This window comes from Danaus plexippus, chromosome 7 (assembly GCF_018135715.1).
Source record: "Danaus plexippus chromosome 7, MEX_DaPlex, whole genome shotgun sequence".
In the NCBI taxonomy this organism is placed as follows: Eukaryota; Metazoa; Arthropoda; class Insecta; order Lepidoptera; family Nymphalidae; genus Danaus; species Danaus plexippus.
In genome coordinates this window covers 1,501,704-1,521,904 of record NC_083541.1, presented here as the reverse complement: position 1 = coordinate 1,521,904, position 20,201 = coordinate 1,501,704, and the positions used below count along the sequence as shown (strand labels likewise).

General features: G+C 32.9%; 5 protein-coding genes across 6 annotated transcripts; 2 read left to right on the top strand and 3 right to left on the bottom strand.

The window, feature by feature from the left end:
- Nucleotides 1–74: 74 nt before the first annotated feature.
- On the bottom strand, nucleotides 75–1,422 carry LOC116770640 (uncharacterized). Its single transcript, XM_032662195.2, has 4 exons — nucleotides 1,238–1,422; nucleotides 901–1,059; nucleotides 528–657; nucleotides 75–386 (listed from the first exon to the last, which is right to left on the bottom strand). Exons 1-4 carry the CDS (start codon nucleotides 1,358–1,360, stop codon nucleotides 100–102), a joined length of 699 nt encoding a protein of 232 aa, XP_032518086.2. The 5' UTR covers nucleotides 1,361–1,422; the 3' UTR covers nucleotides 75–99.
- Nucleotides 1,423–1,745: 323 nt separating this feature from the next.
- Nucleotides 1,746–8,152, bottom strand: LOC116770570 (signal recognition particle receptor subunit alpha homolog). Its single transcript, XM_032662106.2, has 10 exons — nucleotides 7,925–8,152; nucleotides 7,561–7,813; nucleotides 7,291–7,407; nucleotides 6,967–7,096; nucleotides 5,995–6,136; nucleotides 5,516–5,645; nucleotides 4,606–4,748; nucleotides 3,973–4,128; nucleotides 3,263–3,449; nucleotides 1,746–2,945 (listed from the first exon to the last, which is right to left on the bottom strand). The coding sequence occupies exons 1-10, from the start codon at nucleotides 8,039–8,041 to the stop codon at nucleotides 2,515–2,517; spliced, it is 1,806 nt and encodes a 601-aa protein (XP_032517997.1). The 5' UTR covers nucleotides 8,042–8,152; the 3' UTR covers nucleotides 1,746–2,514.
- A 260-nt stretch (nucleotides 8,153–8,412) lies between these two features.
- LOC116770516 (26S proteasome non-ATPase regulatory subunit 1) lies at nucleotides 8,413–12,283 on the top strand. The gene is made up of 2 exons (XM_032662018.2): nucleotides 8,413–9,053; nucleotides 9,639–12,283. The coding sequence occupies exons 1-2, from the start codon at nucleotides 8,534–8,536 to the stop codon at nucleotides 12,119–12,121; spliced, it is 3,003 nt and encodes a 1,000-aa protein (XP_032517909.1). The 5' UTR covers nucleotides 8,413–8,533; the 3' UTR covers nucleotides 12,122–12,283.
- A 641-nt stretch (nucleotides 12,284–12,924) lies between these two features.
- Nucleotides 12,925–14,281, top strand: LOC116770577 (nuclear nucleic acid-binding protein C1D-like). Its single transcript, XM_032662112.2, has one exon. The coding sequence runs from the start codon at nucleotides 13,074–13,076 to the stop codon at nucleotides 13,506–13,508; it is 435 nt and encodes a 144-aa protein (XP_032518003.1). The 5' UTR covers nucleotides 12,925–13,073; the 3' UTR covers nucleotides 13,509–14,281.
- On the bottom strand, nucleotides 13,779–16,957 carry LOC116770582 (ADP-dependent glucokinase). Of its 2 annotated transcripts, none has more exons than XM_032662116.2 (3): nucleotides 16,477–16,957; nucleotides 15,824–16,266; nucleotides 13,779–15,427 (listed from the first exon to the last, which is right to left on the bottom strand). In XM_032662116.2, the coding sequence occupies exons 1-3, from the start codon at nucleotides 16,809–16,811 to the stop codon at nucleotides 14,739–14,741; spliced, it is 1,467 nt and encodes a 488-aa protein (XP_032518007.2). In that variant the 5' UTR covers nucleotides 16,812–16,957; the 3' UTR covers nucleotides 13,779–14,738. The 2 variants fall into 2 exon arrangements, with proteins under 2 accessions (XP_032518007.2, XP_032518008.2); XM_032662117.2 differs by having other exon boundaries at nucleotides 15,830–16,266.
- Between the last annotated feature and the right edge of the window lie 3,244 nt (nucleotides 16,958–20,201).

The window sequence follows — 20,201 nt, the reverse complement described above, 5'->3', positions numbered from 1 at the left end:
TCCGTCTGAAATTTTTTATTAATTTTTTTTTCATAAAAATGCATAAAGACATTAGAAAAATAAATAGTATAAAGTTATGTTAATAATTTAATGAACAAATCATTCCTCTTTAGGATTTTCGGCGACTGTTTCCAATTTTTGTGGAGTTTTATTTTCTTGTTTGTCGTTGCTCTCATTTTCTTTGACTACATTTTCTTCTTTCGGTAAACTCTCAATAGGTTTCGAAGGCTCAGTGTCAGATACATTCCCAATATCGATTTTTTCTTCGTCACATTGGAACTTCGCGACAGAATATAAAGTGACGTGACCATTTTTTTCGGACGTTCTCGTTTCTTTTATTTCAACGATTGCGCTTCGCACCAGTAATATAACATAGCCATTGTAAACTATAATTATAATAAATATATTAAAAACAAATTTGGACCGTCCTTAATAATAACATAGATTAAAAATAATTTACATCAATGAATTGTAGGTACAAAGATGTAATGTTTTATTGATAAAAGTATTTTTTTTTTATTTCCTACCCATATTTCCAATAATGACCATCTTTGTAAGGAGAGAGACGGCCGCTATCACCATGGAGTACACCAGTATTGAAGTCACGATGGTCACCACAACGTAGTACATATATACACGAAGCAAAACTGTGTCGTTCTGTACACGGTTAAGAATTTTATATTTACAACCTTATGCATATAATGGAGAATAAATTTATTTGCAAAACAATTGTGGGGTATTTGACATACTTATATCAATGTTAGATACTATACATAAAGATTTAAGTATTACCTTACTTAATTTAATGGATTATTTCAGAACGGATGTTTCATTATTAGGTATTTTTTTATTTTCATATTATTAAAAATTTACAATAGAAATATTTTACCCTCTACTTACACGGTACATGGCACCCAAAAGTAATGCACTAAATGCTAATTCCGATGAGTATGCGATAATCCCAACTGGTTTAGAAGCGTTGTCCTCGAGAAATTGATCTTGAACTTCCATCAAGGGCGGCGTAATACCGCCATCGGCTGTACCCATCAGGGATAAAATCTACATATTTTTTATATTATAAAAATATCCATTAGCAACATATTATTAATAATAATCAAGACAATTATTCAATGAAACTAGACCATTTATAAATATAAAATTATCTCAACTATCGCGTAAATTGTAACATATATAATATTTTACTTATAAAAAAAAGATTATTGTTTGCTGCACTCACCGATATAAACAAATTAAAATATCCAACTATTAAAACGCCAACACGTATAGGGGCGAAGCAACAACATGTTTCCAATTTAAATGTGATAATAGCGGATTTAACATATTCGTATGCTTTGTCCATTTCTAAACGCAGTTGTCACTACAAACGTCCGATTGGACTGTCCGAAAAATGCGCTAAAACTATCCACCATAATTAGGAAACGCTTATTTAAAAGGTCAATTATAAATTTTTATAGGCATTTGTAATAATTAATGTGCGTTATCCATTATGTTTACCGTGAAAGTAGATGGAGGTCGGCCAAAAAGAGGAATATTTAAGTTATAATATTTAAAGAACTTTTATGATATAGCAAGTATAAATCGAATTTTCTCTCATTAAAAAAAATATATATACATTAAATTGAGCGACTTATTGTAGCCTCACAATATGAATGCTAATATTCTTTGATTTAATTTTAAATTTTAGTCATGGTTACATAAGAATAAAAGTTTAAAAAAAACGATACTTTATTTCATATTTATTTAATCGCTACCCAATGAACAAGTTCACGGTTGTATTATAAAGTATAAACACTTTGATATAACTATTTAAAAAAAAATCACATTCCCAATTGTGACAATATCGTTAAAATCTTCATACTTTTCGGCGTTTATAATTTATCAAATATAATTGAATAAGTCCCCTAAGACTATATGACATTTAAAACGAAATATATAACAAATATTTTTTTTTATTATTATTTATAATAACAAATTAACAAATAATATAAATATGTCAAATATTACATGATTTTAATAAGGCAGTGTTGTTTACAAAATCGCTAAACCAATGTTCAATAACATTTCGGGGTCAAGGCACTGTAAAATTAATTCTACGCGTTTTGTGTACATTTTGCTAATTGGTTCCTTTTTTTAACCAGCGTCTAAGAGCAAAGAACATACATCATAGATTCAATGCATTAATTAATATTCAAAAGCCTGAAGAAGACAATAAAAAAAAAAAAAACAAACAGTATATTTTGAAGATTTAACCACATCCCGCAAACAGTAAATTGGTATTACATATATTAACAATGATGAATTGAAGGGAGAATTTTATTACATAGTTTAAAATCAATACTATATGGTACTATATTTGTGAGAAAAAAAATTAATGAAAAATTACAAGACCACACCCGTCCGCTATAATTGACAATAAAGTAAAAGACAAAACCCAATAGAAAATTAGTCATATATTAATATTGTTTTTAAAAAAAAACTATGAATTGTATGGATTTATTTCATAAGAGCATGAACTACTGCGGTAGCATTAAGAGCTTTCAAATCTGTGTATGTTTGTCCGGTGCCAACAAAAACTATAGGCTGGCCGGTGATGTAGGTCATGGAGATGGCCGCACCGACTTTATCATCAATTGTGTCAAATTTAGTGAGAACGATCCCATCAATGACATGGGGATTGCTCGAGGAGCTGTGGTCGGCCAATGCTTGGTTGAACTTAACCAGTTGATCGACGGCTTCATTACCAACTAAAGCCTCCCCTACAAACAGTACTAGGTCGGGTTCATTGACCTTAATGAGTTTGGCCAGAGCTCTCATTAGAGGTTCGTTGTCCTGCATCCGACCTGCTGTATCTATGAGAACCACATCATATTTGGTATCCGCTGCATACTTGATAGCTTCCATTGCGATGCCCGCTGCATCCTTACCTAAAATTTATGGAAATATTTAGATATTTACTTTATTTATATCAGACTTAGGAATTACTAAAATAGGAACGCATGCCCTTCATTGATGATGGATGAAGAAAATATGATTTTATAATTACATACTTCCTTACCAAAATATTGACACTCCAAAAAATTTTACACTTACTTATTTGGTTAATAAAATTATCAGGAAAACAAAATGTTGTATTTAAGCCCTTCAAAAGCATATCTACTATTTGATCATATAGGTCCAAACAATGTTTCAATGATTTATCTTGTTTCGTTGGGTTACTAGGCATAAACGAGATTATCCTCACCATATCCTTTTTCATACAGATTGACGGACCCCGGGTGCATTGCGTCCAATCTCCTCACATGAGTCCTTAGCTGTTCCACTGCACCAGCCCTGAACGTGTCACAGGCCGCTATCAAGACTGACAGACGATTTTCTATCAACCAGAAACATATCTTCGCAAGATTCGTAGATTTACCGACACCGTTCACCTGCGACGAAATATACATATTTTTTAATCTATTTGAACAATATACCTTTCTTTTTACTAGGCTGAACCGATTTAGGTGAAATTTTAAACGGATATTAACATCATCCGGGAAAAGAAGACTATATCTCGCAGCTGCCGATATAAATGCGAGTGAAGTCGAGTGTAAAAATTAGTGAATTAGTTACTGGCAATTATTACAATACATTAAAATCAAAGAGATCTTATTAATTTTATAAATTTATATCAAGTGACAGAAGATTTAATCTCAATTAGTTGTGTTTTACATAGAATTTTCATTCTAATTTGTTTTTTATAATTTATTACGTATAAGTTAAAAAATAAGCTTGTTTGTTGAATAATGATAACCTATAAATAAATATTTGTGTTTATATTCAATACATATAAAATATTTAATGATCTCAACATATTTATATGAAAAATTATTATTTTATTTTATGTCATGATTTTTGCTATATATTATTAAGGTTACATATTATTTAATTTCAATATTCACTAGTTCTTACCCCACAGAAAGCCATAACATAGGGTCTTCCTTGTTGTTTGGCGTGGAGACAGTCCCTTAGTATATCGACACGACGCTTTGGAGATAGGATCTGTACTAACGCCTCCGTTAGAGTCGCTTTGATAGTTGTAGCGACGCTATCAAACGTGCCCAAAACCTGGAAACAATCAATTAAAATAAAAATTTACATATTCAGATCTAATGAAATTAATTCGCAAAATATCTTTATGGTTATACTAATATTACAAATAGGATATACACAATGTTTTATTGAAACAAGCAGGATTTGTATTTGCAACCTAAGATGATTCTTCATTTCTAAATTTAAATATGGAAATTTAATTAATACTCTATTTATCTGCTATCCTATATAATATAAAAGACATTAAAATATATGTCATCACCAATAGTAGTGTTTAGTGTACAGTAAAACTATATTAAATTTGCTATACTTGTATTCAGTATTGTGTTAAGTAGCAAGACTGAATGACAGGAATTAATAAAATAAAATGATCTGCCTACTTTATACTTGACATAATATTATTATTAAACAACACCAACCAAGTAAAAGTGATACATAAGTATATAACATGAATATTATAAGAGGAACTATCAATGAAGCTTTTAAACCGACCTTTCCTTCTAACTTAACGGCAACAGAGTCGCATAGTTTGTTAGCAATATCAGCGGCAACATTCTTGGCTATGAGGTGATCTCTTAGCTTGTCCAACACTGGCCGCATTGATTCCTCGGTAAGTGCTTTGGAGCCAACCAAACCTTTACACAGAAAAAAATATATATTTAGTCAATTTGTTTATGAGTGACTACAGTTTGCTGTTATATTAGTAGTGCTAACTGTGTCACGTGACTTGGTACTACATCTGACAATCCCAGAGGAATCACTCAGGATTCCGGGATATAGTATAGTACGTATGTTATTCTGTTGTCTCAACTACAGTAGTGTAAAGTATTTTCATATTGCTACATAATATTTATGTACAATAGAAAAAAACACGCATACAAGTAAGATCTTTTATATAAGTATAGATCCTTTTTTTCTCTTTGGTGCTTTAATTAAGTAATATATTAGCAAGACTGCAAAAGCGTTGAATGGCTTCAGCAAAAACAGATTGCACATAACACTTGTTAGTTATTGATGAGTAACAAATAAGCCTCATTGATATTATATTTATATTAATGTGCACTTAAATTAATTTTCTTAGATGCTAGTTTAAACCGACAAGTGTCAATCAATTGCTTAAATATTATTGCTTTAAGTAAACATAATTTTATATATATATGAGAGTATATGTGTATGTGTATGTGTGTGTGTGTGTGTGTGGGTGTGTGGGTATATATATATATAAAATGAAAATAAAAGTTTGTGAGTATGTATGCATGCTTTTGTCAATTGCACACAAAAATTAAATAATGGATCGTCTAAATACTTTATGCTTCTGTAGCTGAGACATCAGAATAATGTATGTATTACACTTTATCCCGGCATTCCCAGTTATTCCATTGGGATCACATCATGTATATACCTTTAAATATGCTGAACATTCCCCCCGTCTTCTTGGGGCTGGGTTGATGTGTCTCTTCTTCTTCAGAACTGCTTGCATCAGATTCCTCGACTTCCAAATCGCGAATAGCGCCTTTCATTTGACCCACCAACTGAATTATTATATATAAACATTGAAATTTTTTTTTTTTAATATAAAAAATTCAAGTATTTGAACACTTCTAATACAATATTCAAATGAAAAATATTAAAAAATCTTACAGGTGAATGCTTCTGTCTCTAACATAGAACTTTAATATGAAAAAAAACCTTAATGGCAAGAACTGTTTTAGAACATTCATTAGCTTTATTGTCATACAGAAAATATAATTTCGAATATTTGTTACTGAAAGCAAGAATATGAAAGAAATAATAAAACTCTAGAGAATATAAGCATTACTTCATGTAAATGCTTATTAATTTCTATATCACATTGTTATACAACTGGCATATATAATATACCTGTGTGTCGGGGGCTATTTCTCCAAAACTTTCTTTATCAGTACTGAAGTCCAGTGAGGGTAAGTCACGGGAATCACCTCCCAGTTCCCAGACACGTGGCTTTTTCACACGATCTGTTGCTTTTGGACTTTTTGGAGATTTTCTGGAAGTAAAGAAAACAAAACTTTAAAAATTATTGAACGAAGCTAGCGACGCGACTGGAAGGAACGGTATACTGGCGACTCAGGTCATTCATCCACGGAGATGATCTCGGCAACCTAATGTCTGATCGAGTCGAGGTTGTTTTCGTTATAGGCCGATTATATAGGTTGGTTTTTATCAAAAAAAAATTAGATTGGACAACCGATTTTAATATTAGGCCCGGAAAACGGAACACTTCCAAAAAAACGATTCGGTACCAAATCACTAAGGTTATGTTAAGCAAATAGTATTTTAAAATGAGAACATGCATCTCCTTATTATTATAGCAACTTATTTCACTTTCTACAACCCTGATGTGATCAAAAAAACTACTACTTAATCTTAGATTAGCTATGTTATAAGTTAAGTTAAAAATATATTAATAACAAAATTGTTATGTTATCTGTGTATAACATTAAAAAATTTCAATATTACGTGACACAATTATATGTGATACTATAAAGTTACTAACTTTATTAAATAATGTACATATACATTAAAGTAAATAACAAATTTAAGAACATTTTCTTAACACTACAATAAAATAATCAAGAACATTCTTTCAAATCTCACAGAATAAAAAATACATTTGCAAGAACCAAAAGTATTCAAGAACATTACGAGTATTAAATTAATAATAAATCACTTGAATGTATATACAAAAAAAAAAAAAAAGTATAAGTTTCAATTACTCCAACATAGTATACAAATTTATTGTAATTAATTAACAATATAATGTATTTGACGTCACTATTATAATGTTTTATCTGTCAATGATTTTCATGTACTAACTTGGCTTCCTTTTTGTTTTTGGCTGCCATTTTCTGTGCCAGTTTAGCTCTGTTGGCAGCTATCAAGTCGTTGTCCGCCTCTGGCTCCTCTACCTTGCCATTGGGAATGCTTTTGTTTTCTATTATTTTCACTGTAAACACAACATTATTGTAGCTTTATTAAGATAATATCAGAAAATATATTTAATGACATACATCATTTTAAATCAAACATAGATCTAGCAAACAATAATTTTCATCAATTCTCATACAATCACATTATTCCTAGACATAAGATGTAAGCTCGGATATTAAGTATACTAAAGTAAGTAGCACATAATTTTACCAGATTTTTTATTTTTTTCATCTCCTTTCCTTTCAATCATAGAGGCGACAGTCTTTTTAGACTTCTGCGAGTCTTCAAATGATCGCATCTGCTTCGGAATCTGAGCCTGTGTTTTTGCTGGTTGTAATAATGAAATTAAAATTATTAATATACATATATAATATATATAGCATTATATTATAGCAAATAAATATAAATCTGATTCAATCAAGAATCATTATTATTGAATGTATGTTGTTTATAACTTTGAATGTAATATGTAACACTAACCCCATTGTTCACACTGCTTGAGAACACTCTCAAATGTAGTTTTGAAATCAAAGTCCATGTTATGTTGGCCACCTTGCAATTCATTTTTGTATTTGTCCCTAAACTCCAAGTGTATATCATTTAGAAATTTGTCGACGTAAGACAATTGTAGTATACGTTGATAAGCTACCACGAAAACTAATTCAAACTCATTGTCGAGTTTGTATTGGAGACTTAAAGCGTTATGGCTAAACGTATTATTGCCCGTTCGTTCCTAAAACAAAATAATTTGCAGTGTATTAAATTCTTTCTTACAGGATAAAAGTGAAAGGTTGAATTAATTAAGGTGATCAGGATTTAAAAGGTTTCTTCGTTAATAACTTACCTGTAAAATAACATTACGTATAAGAGCGTTAACAGAAGGCGAGAATATATCGCTGGTACTCTGAAAACACCACAGGACGATTCCTCCTTTACTAAATATGCTAAATAGATCCAACATTTTTAAAAATTATGATAGTTAATCCACTTTGATAATTATCAGCAGCTGTTTCGCACTATTCTGAAACCTACGTATTGACTATTGACTGCGTAAATTGTGACTCGTGTTTATGACAGAAAAGTGACACCTCATATCCCAGTAGTACTTATTGCCATAACCATTTCGTTATATATATAATGATAGTACCAGGCTTTTAAAAATAATTAATAATAAAATAAATTTGCTCAATATTGTGTAAATTATTCCCTCTCCTTCTCTCTCCTTCTTAATAGAAATTATTTATTGTATATTAACATTATATAAAATGATTAAATATAATCAGATAGCCTGTTCCCATTTTATATTTTATATTATCTATGGCCAACACAAAATTGTCAATTCATCCCAAAATCACAAAACTATTGTGAGACGTGAGTTGTACTTAGTTTTCACGATCATATTGTATTTTCTGAAACAAGGTGTATTATTGAATAGTCAAAGAAATTCTTCAAAATGAATATCACATCCGCTGCGGGGATAATATCCCTGCTTGATGAGCCTATGCACGAAGTGAAAAAGTTCGCTCTAAAGAGATTAGACAACATCGTAGACGAATTCTGGCCGGAAATTTCTGAATCAATTGAAAAGATTGAAATTTTACACGAAGATAAAGTTTTTTCACAGCACCAACTGGCTGCTTTAGTGGCAAGCAAAGTTTATTATCATTTGGGTGCATTCGAAGACTCTCTAACATACGCGCTAGGAGCTGGGGAGTTGTTCGATGTAAACGCAAGGAACGAATATGTCGACACCACGATTGCAAAGGCCATCGATTTCTATACACAGAAACGTAAAGCCCTGTTCATTGATAGTGCCTGTGAGACCATTGACCCTCGACTGGAGGCTATCGTGAACCGAATGTTCCAACGGTGTCTTGATGACGGTCAATACAGGCAGGCCCTCGGTCTGGCGTTAGAGACGCGACGAATGGACATCTTTGAAGAATCTATTATGAAGTCTGATGATGTGTCAGGTATAATGATTATATACAACAGTTACTTTTGATATTTCAAAAACAATATTATATTAAGTGTCTTTTCTGCATGTGGATATTATGACCCATTTAAGCAATCCTGTGTAAAACAGGTATCAACCTATATAAAATCCTCTATCCGTTGTCTTTACATACTACTTAATGTGCTACAAATTATGTTGAATAATAATAAATTAAGTCATGATTGTTATTCACAAGTAACTATAATTTCTTCAATACTTTACATTATTTATATGATCCCAATATGCATCCAGGACGGCAGTCTTTTGTCTTAAAAGATTTATTTATGAGATTTTATCCTTCATATATATAATAATATTGCCAAAACGATATTTTTTTTTTACATTGCTACTTTTATTCAGTGAGTAACACCCATAATCAATAGCTTATGTGAATGTGTTTGATATTGTGCATTCAGAAAAGTATTACTTAGAATGGATATACTAAATTGATCTGAAATAAAAACCAATCACACTTGCTACGCCATTAATTAAATATAATGATTCTAGCATTATATGAATTTCTTACAAATATTTTATTAAAATTTTCTGTTGTATCTTCCAGGCATGCTGCAGTACGCATTTACTGTGGCAATGAGTCTTCTCCAGAACAGAGGTTTCCGAAGCACAGTCCTCCGATCTTTAGTAGGTTTATACCGAGGTCTGAACATTCCAGACTATGTCAATATGTGTCAATGTCTCATCTTCTTAGAGGATCCATTATCAGTCGCAGAAATCTTGGACAAATTAACTCACGGCCCACAAGATTCAGTACTAATGGCTTACCAAATTGCATTTGATCTGTATGACTCAGCAACTCAACAATTTTTAGGGCGAGTTCTACAGGCCCTTAGAATTACAGCACCTATACCGAGTGCTTTGGGCGGTAAACCCCAACCGCAAGGTGGCCCTTTCCCAGAATCTACTATGGAGGTAGATCAATCACCCTCTGAAGAACCTAAGAAACCAGAACGGGATATTGATAGTCTTAATGATGAGGAAAAGGAACATCAGAGGAGAGTAGAAAAATTAATATCTATATTAGGAGGAGATGTATCAATAGGTTTACAATTACAGTTCTTAATTAGGTCTAATCATGCGGATATGTTAATTCTAAAGAACACGAAAGATGCCATCAGAGTTTCAATCTGCCACACAGCTACGGTTATAGCTAATGCATTCATGCACGCTGGCACGACAAGCGATCAGTTCTTAAGGGATAACTTGGAATGGTTGGCGCGAGCGACGAATTGGGCAAAACTCACAGTGACGGCTTCGCTTGGCGTAATACACAGAGGCCACGAGAACGAATCCTTGGCTCTCATGCAATCTTATCTGCCAAAAGAGGCTGGGCCATCATCTGGCTATTCTGAAGGTGGCGGCTTATACGCTTTAGGTTTGATTCATGCAAACCACGGCGCCAATATCATTGATTATCTTTTAACTCAATTAAAAGACGCTCAGAATGAAATGGTTCGCCACGGAGGCTGTCTGGGTCTCGGTTTAGCTGCAATGGGCACTCACCGGCAGGACGTTTACGAACAACTCAAGTTCAACCTATACCAAGACGACGCAGTTACCGGTGAAGCTGCTGGTATTGCCATGGGAATGGTCATGTTGGGTTCCCGCAACGCTGCCGCCATCGAGGACATGGTCGCCTATGCCCAGGAGACTCAACACGAAAAGATTTTGCGTGGTTTAGCCGTCGGCATATCCTTCACCATGTACGGACGGCTGGAAGAGGCTGATGCTCTCGTCCAACAGCTATTGAGAGATAAGGATCCGTTATTGCGTCGAGCTGGTTGTTACACCATAGCTACAGCCTACTGCGGCACTGGCAATAACGATTCAATTCGTACATTACTTCACGTGGCCGTTTCTGACGTGAACGACGACGTCCGCCGTGCTGCTGTAACTGCTTTAGGATTCCTACTGTTCAGAACGCCCGAACAATGTCCGTCTGTGGTGTCACTATTGGCGGAGTCCTACAATCCTCATGTACGGTACGGCGCTGCTATGGCCTTGGGTATCGCTTGCGCCGGTACTGGGAATCGTGAAGCTATCGGACTTCTAGAACCTATGGTCAAATTTGACCCTGTTAATTTCGTCAGACAAGGAGCGCTTATAGCATCGGCGATGATTTTGATTCAGCAGACCGAGGCGCTATGTCCCAAAGTTACATACTTCCGTACGCTTTATTCACAAGTAATATCAAACAAACACGAAGATGTTATGGCCAAATTTGGGGCTATATTGGCCCAAGGTATCATAGATGCAGGTGGACGGAATGTAACAGTCTCCCTTCAGAACAGAACCGGTCACATGAATATGTTGGCTGTTGTTGGCATGCTAGTATTCACTCAATACTGGTACTGGTTCCCGTTGGCTCATTGCCTATCACTTGCTTTTACGCCCACGTGCGTGATTGCCCTAAATTCCGATTTAAAAATGCCACTACTGGAAATGAAATCCAATGCTAAACCATCGCTGTACGCCTACCCAGCACCGCTTGAAGAAAAGAAACGCGAAGAAAGAGAAAGAGTCACCACTGCCGTATTAAGTATTGCCGCGGCCAGAGCGCGCAGACGAGCTCACGGAACAGAGGGTTCCGCTAGCAGTAGTGTGACGTCATCAACCACATCTAAGATGGATGTCGATGAAGAAGAGAAGAAGCCTTCCAAATCACCAAACCCAAATATAACAGTTCACGGTAAATCCGATAAAGATGCCGGGTCGTCGAAAGAAGGCAAGAAAGATGAAAAGGAAGCAGAAGAAAAAGATGTCAAGGAGAAGAAGGAACCGGAACCAAACTTTGAAATTCTCAGCAACCCAGCCAGGGTTATGCGTCAACAACTAAAAACTCTGACAGTTGTTGAGGGTTCCGGATACATGCCTTTGAAGGACGTCACTATTGGCGGTATCGTAATGTTGAATCATACGGGAGACAGTGAACAAGTGCTTGTGGAACCTGTCGCTGCTTTTGGTCCGAAAGCTGAAGAAGAAAAAGAACCTGAACCTCCTGAACCATTTGAATACTTGGACGAATGATATTCATTATTCGGCTAACAAGTACCCGCGAAGTAATACGTAGGACAATATAAAATCTATTATATGATTGAACTATTAAAATAACATGTCAAAGTACATCCATTACTAACTGGAAATTATAATTGTGTTTCTCTGTCAAATAAATAATTATAATTGTAAAAACACCTGTCTTAATTGAATCACCTCCTTTTCTTTCGCTTAAAACAAGTTATTACTATCATTTATAACAGAGTCAACATTTCGAGACTAATTATTTTAAAGTAAAAGTTTTGTCATTTGATTTCGGTATTATAAATAGTTATAAAATGCATTACCGTTTGTTTATTCGGTGTTTTTTGGAATTTAATTCATTATTTTTAAAGTCTAGTGAATATAAGAAAATGTTTTGTCATAGGATATCTTGGATAATAAGAGAACATTTCCTATGTAAAATCTTTAGTCTCTTCAAGAGCTATAAATAAATACCATTCAAACGAAGACTAAATTGTGTATAGGTTAATAAGAAAAAATTATACGTCGTCTAAGAATAACAGCAATGTATTGCAAAATTGAAAACTCATTTAACCTCTTCGTAATGATACTTCCCAATTCATAATTATTATACTATTTTAATTTTATTATTTTCATTCTAAATGAAATTTACAACATTAATAATTACAACTTGTATAAAATGGTATTATCATCATTGGCAACAAAATGTTAATGGATAACATCTAAGATATTTATTTAATATTTTGTAACTAAAAATACAATATCTTGTCTATGCTCCTACAGGAAAAATCAATAAACCGCACTTGACATAAAGTGATTTCCCCTTGTCAATTGTAGCAAAGGTTAAATAAGAAACGTGGTAACTGCGACTTTAATGCATTAGTTGCAATATTGTTGTTGTAGTTGAAACGTATACGTGTGGTATTTGTTGGATAGAAAAAAAAATCTTTATTTATATAAAATGGATTGGGACCTCAAATACGGCGAACTTGCCAACGACAAAGAATATGTAAACAAGTGCGAAGATTTGAAGGAAAATTTGATGGATTTGCAGAAGGTATTGGACAAATTGTTGCCTTTAAAGCAACATTATGAAAAAATGTCACTACCGGCTCAGATTGAATTGGACTTGTTTTTGGCTTTCACGTTAAATTCATTGCAATGGGTAACTCTGCGAATACAGGGCGTGGATCCGACGACGCATCCCATTAAAGACGAACTGCTCCGAGTAAAAGCTGCCATGCTAAAGTGGAAAGAGGTAAAAGACCGCGTAAAAAGGCCGACAGTCGATTTGCAAGCTGTGAAAAGATTCATCAGGAGCGGACTATACGATCCATTCAGAGCCATGGGCAATCCGGCTCACTTGAAAATAATTGAAGTAATGGAAGAAGATTAGCCAATCACAATCGCCCTACCTTTAAGACCCCATTCAAGACTGAATTATCTAAATAGTTTCCTCTTTATGATGTTATCCGTTCAATACGAATCTTTTATTATCGTGTTTATTGTTGATTTCTATTTAAGCACTTATTTATGTATGAATTTTTTTAATAGAATATAATGATTTCGTATTTAGGCTCCAACCAAAAATCTATTGATCTACATTAGTGTAAATTGGTGTATGTCCAAAAATTTCCTTTATAGAAGGAAGCCTTTTAGGATATGATGGGTTTTAAATTTTACATTCTTATTGTAAATTAAAACGGGAATGTTATTTATATGAATGCCTGTAATATTTTAAGATTTAAATTTATTATTTGCTGTAACCTTGTTTATTATCATTGAGTATTATAGCATACATTGCATGCACTAACTAATAAGCTGTGTATCCTTAATGTAGATAGTCCTACCGAACCAACGCTATGGGTAAGGGTATATGAAATAATGACTATATGCCATAAATTAATTGTTACACATGAATCTGGCATTATATCGGCCATTTTTTAATAGTTTTAAGGATTGCGTCTCCATATTTTACTATAACATGGTGTCAATGTTTTCGTTGTAGATATAATACTAACACATTCCTTTAAATTTTTGTATAGACTATTATAAAATTTACTTATAGCGTTTCAAAACAACTAAATTGTAAGTTATTTAACCCTATATACTAGTTATCATGTTTAAGTAAGTTTTTTTTTTTAAATAAATAAACGATAAAAAAATTGATATATAATTTTTATTAACACAATATATTTGAAATAAATTAGGAATGTCTTACCATTTACGTTCAATGAAAATTGTACTTGAATATCCTATAAAAATACCACATAACAAAGTCTAATATTGCTCTTATAAGTACACATATAGAATCATTGAAAAAGCTAATGTTAATATCATATACTACATAATTTTAAAAACACACAGTTACCCTCACTGCTATATTGCTATCTGTTGTACAAATCCAATAATAGTGACAAATTATATATTTTGACTCAATAATCGACTAGCACAAACTTACTTTAGTGGCAGTTATGTTCGTAATCCGAACATTAGTCAGCATAAAATATGTATTTTAAACTTAAATGCCTTTAAGTGGAATGGATATAACCATAGTAAAAATCATAAGATAAATTTTCTCATAAGCTTAATTATAGTTTAGATAAATTTTGTTCCATCTATGAATTTATTTCTCAACTTGCAAGACGAGTCCGGCGGCTGATATATTGTCTCCTGCGCCAGCGGTGAGCTGTGCTTCAGTGCAGATAAGTACGGGGGCCACACAGATATCAACTTGCTCACTGTCAAGAAGTTCTTCCCAACATGACACTGGCTGTGTCGGCTCAAAGAACACTCTGCTGTTGTTATTATGGGTTGTTGTTGAAAAACTGTCATCTAGCAACAGTTTACTTTTTTCCAAGTCAATATTCTGGTCATTACACACATATCTGTGGGCTATTAGTGAAGCCTTAGCTGCTGCTGCTTTTGTCCGCTTCCAGTTAGAGCTTTTGATGGTCAATATTGCTTGATAAGCCAGAGTATGTACATGTATTCTAGTTAATTTTCTTTTACTTCCGTGTTCTTTGTTCAGTTTTCTTGTTAAATGGAATATTTTACGCATTTGATCTAATGCTGTCGCTACCCTTGGATTTGAGTCGGCAACAACAATAACCTTTCCATATTCTAGCACGCTACAGAGGTTTGACAGCTCCTGTTCGTTCATACCAACGGAGTCAACAAATGGCAAAACTTTAGTTGTGAGGTGTAACAGCAGCTCCAGGTCAACATAACTTGCCATCTCAAAATGAGTTAAAGTATCCAATGGCTGTGATAAAATTTGCTCCTTAACTAAATTCAGTCTTTCTAGTCTTAAATCTGAAAACAAAATCTTTGTTACATAAAATATTATTAAATTGATGTTATTCTTCATTAAAAATATATGAACATATGGTAAGAAGCCATATTTTCTTGCTGATTGTTGAAGTAAAACTTTATCAGATTTAGAGGTCTTACTTTGTTGTGTGTAATATTCAATCAATTTGCATTTAAGAGCTACAGGGCAAATATACTTTACTTGTAATTTTTAATGTACATCTGTATTTTTAGTCTGTCTTCACTAACTATAAAAGATTTACAGTAACTATTGTTAAAAAAAAATTGTTAGTCATCGTTTAATAATGTTAATATCATGCTGAATAAAACCCAGCAGAAAAAAGTAAATTATTTATATGAATTAAATGAAATTAATGATATATAAAAAGTATTAATTACCTTTACCATTATGTTTGAATGGAAAGTTATCCATCATTTGCAATCCACTAATAACTAATAGGTTGGGACTGAATTTGTGTAAATTTTCACCTAATTTCTCGAGTGAAGTTAGCAGAGGGTTGTTTTCATCGTTGTGCATGATGAATCTATTTGCCCGAGGGGATTTAAAGGGGCCAAATGTTTCGTCCGCCCTATACTCTAATATCATGTGAATATCGTCTTTAACATCCTCGTTCTTATCATCACCGACTATTTGTATTTCATTTGGAATGTATGATTTCAACTTTTTACTCATTTTACCGCCCAACAATACTTTCCAGCCTTCAATAAAAAACCTCTTTGCCATTAGAGGAGCATTACCCCCAATAGCCCATCTTGTGTCTGGTAGTTTTAGAGCTTGTTCGACAAGTTCATCATAGAGTTCCCCGTTTGACATAAATCGTCTGGAAAACAAAAAATCCTTATATTAATAAATGGAACTCAATTCATAATTTAGGTAATATTCGTTTTGTTTGTATACTTTAGTCTATTGTAATTATCCGATTTATAAAAATTTAAAATACACAGTATAGAGCATAACCAAAGCTTTAACAAAGATCATAGTAAGAAATGTTCATCCAAAACTAATTTGAATTCACTTCTCTGATACTCACTCCGCAGCAGCTCCGTGTTTGAAGAAGTATGTGAAGCTTTTTAGAAACGTTTCTTTATTCGTTATTTCACTAAAATGTTCCGGCTCGCCCGACAAGTCTTTTGGGTTTAACAATGACGTTGCGTTAACGAAGAGGTCATGACACGCTCCATAGCCAAGAGCGACTTTCGGTTGGCTGATTCCTGAAGCAACTCTGTTCTCAATCTCCAGAGACAGCAAATTCTCCTTTACCGGAGACAATCTCAAATCTTCTATGTCATGTTTTTTGTAATATGTAGCGTAGAAAATTATACAAACAGACAAAACAGATCCCAATTTTACCGGCGCCCCGGCCATTATCACAAACACTTATTATGCGTTACGTTCAACTGGAATGCATAAGTTATGAGGCTTTAACTATCCACGTCAGCTCATTTTAATGGCAATGTAAATAATATATAATGGTTATAACGATAACGAATCGAAATCGGCCATTCACAGAGTGAAAGTATTGTCAAAGTCACGCAATATTTGACAAAGTCATCATGACAGAGCTCGTCAGTATTATCTGTTGCACATAAAATTTTATCTATTAAACTATTATATATTGATTGATAATATACTTATAAGAGCTATTAAATAATAGTTTTGTTTAAAGTGCTTTTAATTTATTTTTAATTACCTCTTAATATTGTTTCTTTGACGGGTGGTAACATCAATTACAAATTACCGATATTGTATTGTTTACTACCTTATTATTAAGTCATAGTGAAATATGTATTCTTATCCTAAAATATCATGTTGCTAGAATATTACTATACTGTAGATGGCGCTGTAACCAATCGAGTTTAGCTTTTTTATTTACGCACATATTTTGTCCCCTTTGAGTCCACCATTTCGAAGACTACCAAAATGTGGTAGTTTAGAGAAGCAAGTAATAAAAGTAATATATAAGTAAAACATGTATAGTAACCACTATGTAAGTGTTGTAAAATTTTTAATGTCTTGAACTATATTGTATGTATGCTGATGAATTCAAAGTTTTTGGAGCAGGACACATACGAATATTTAAATGATATTATACCTGTTTCAGATATGGGTTCGTATGTAAAATTATTAAGAGTATTCCGAAGCTATCGGGTAGTTTTACAAAAAAAATTGAATTGCAAATATTTGCATATCAAATTAAACTTAAAATTTTGCAATTTAAAACTCTTCATTGACCCTTTTATATAATTTTCGTCGTAACTTTTTTAACAAGACCATAAACTGTTTTTTCTTAGTGATAGGTCAATAAGTATTATGATCTTAATAACGAACTCATTAAGAATAGGTTCGTCGTAAATTTGTACGCGGTAGAAATGGGAGCGACAGGTATAAAAGCTAAGTCTCTCTACAACCTACTAAAAGCCTCTCCAGTACTAACATCAATTCATTCTCAGAAAGTATTTCGAAGACAGCCCTAGTAGGTTCGTTTCAAATTTGGTTAGGTAGAGAGCTCCTCAGCTGGGACGGTGGAGGTGAGCATTTAACGCGAGTTAGATAGGGGTCCTTAAACCCACAACAAAGTCGCAAGTCCCAGGAACTGTTGAAGCTCCTCTCCCTGTAACCCGATGGACCCGGCACCCGCACGGTGAATCCAAAGAATGCTGAGAAGTTTGGTCTCGTTAACGCAGGTTATTGAATGTGTAATGGGAAACGCTTCGTGTGTAGTGTGATGATGCTGTCTTATAGTAAGCGTACTGATATATCATTTGATGCTATTCATTAAATAACTGGTAACTGGAATTGCGAACTTACAAATATATTTTGTTCTTTATGTAACTTAATGTTTTTAATTTTATAAATAGTTTGTAACAGACGCTCATCCTTTTTTCGAGTTGTTCACAGGACAATGACCTTTACATACATGCACTTACAAAGTAGGTTCCAGCCTTGCAAATAATTTCGAAAGCCAAAAATCTTTCTTTATAAGGTACGACCGGTCATGAAGCACCTAAAATGGAAGGACATGATACTAAGGGATTTAGGCGTAAATGTCGTATTATAATTAATTTCGGAGACCGATTAAAAGCAATAAAAACGTTTTACAAAATTTCCGAACGTATCATAAATATTTTTTAATTAACACGTAAATGATACCGTAGCTTTATTTATATTGATATCAAACCAACAAATAATTTCTACATTTAAAAATTCAGATATTTGGTAATTATTTTATTATTTGTAAGTAATTTCATGAGTAGGTAATATATATTTTTTTAAATTAAAGTTTTAATAAAGCTTAAGAATATGTTAATTATATTAAAAATAAATAACGTATTTGCATATGATATTTTGCGTTCGTTCTGACTTGAAAAATGTTCAAAATAATTCCTCGTATTATACAAATCTGGATTGAGATTTGAATCGGGTTTGTCGTAATTGTGTTTATAAGTAGCAATATTATTACATGTTTTTAAAGTAAACAGTCATCGAGAACACGACTCAAATGTCAGAAAGCTGTGTACTTTTTGTGTATTAGCAAGGGCATAAGAGTATAAATTCACTTTATAGATTGTATAAAAGTATGGGTATATACTTTTAAACGAGGCGTTAGTGTTCCCAGTGAAAACGTATGATAAGCGCATGTATAAAATACAGATGTTCTGGTATAATGTCAATAAAAATATGTAGATAGATTAAATTCTGTTGTTAACCAAAAATCCAATTATTTTATTCGACTGGAATAAAAAAAGAAACATTTTTATTTGTAGCGGATTCGAGTGCTCGCTTATTAAAAAACGTAACACGCAATCAGATAAAAACCTAAGTACCTGAACTTACATGAGATAAATGAAAAAAAAAATCAGATAAAGGAAAGTTGTTACTTTAGAATTTTACAACCATATTTGCGTAAACAAAGAACAATTAATTCCGTTATATTATAAGACAAGTTTTTTTAAGGTGAAAATCATGTTAAAAAACATAAAGTGCCACCAAATATGGCGGTCACGTATTCCCTCCAAAATATCCAACAGATGGAATCTGTGCTGTAACAGACTGGCGCCGAAGGAACGACTCACTGTACTGTGAACTTGAGCCAAATTAATACATTTAATTTATAGTAATAAATATTGTTATTATTAGTCACATGTTAAATAGATTTATTTTATCCAGAGAATATACGTTTCTATCCACTGGAGACAATTTTAGGTTATGTATAAATTATAAAGGAATAAAAAAAAAATGCGAAAGTAAAATAAAATAATAAAGTTATATTATATATAAATATTGTGCTGCAACCATGAACATCGTGGTTAGCGGAGGCTCGTTTAAGGCCGTATGATTCACGCCTTACTTGATTTCTCGTAATGAATGAGATTTCAACTCCTTGTGATTACAAAACGATGACCTTTTAATGCTATTACTGTTAGGGTATCGAGTCAATGAACGTTAAAATTATATTTTATTGCATTAACTGCCTTATTATTTTGCAGTGTTGACAGGATTTTTTTATATTTAATATCAATTCTGAGCTATACCGGTTTGATAAAAAAAATGTTCGGTTTAAATTTTAGAAATCAATTGTTTTTGATATTTTCTAACAGAGTTCACGACTGCATTATAGACCCATATTTGGTATAGACCAAATACGCACGTGAATTTATATTAAATAAGATTTTTGGTTCACTTATTTATTTTAACTTTTTTCATTTATTTTATTCAAGATTCACCGTTATTAAAAGGATCCAAATTAAATGCTAG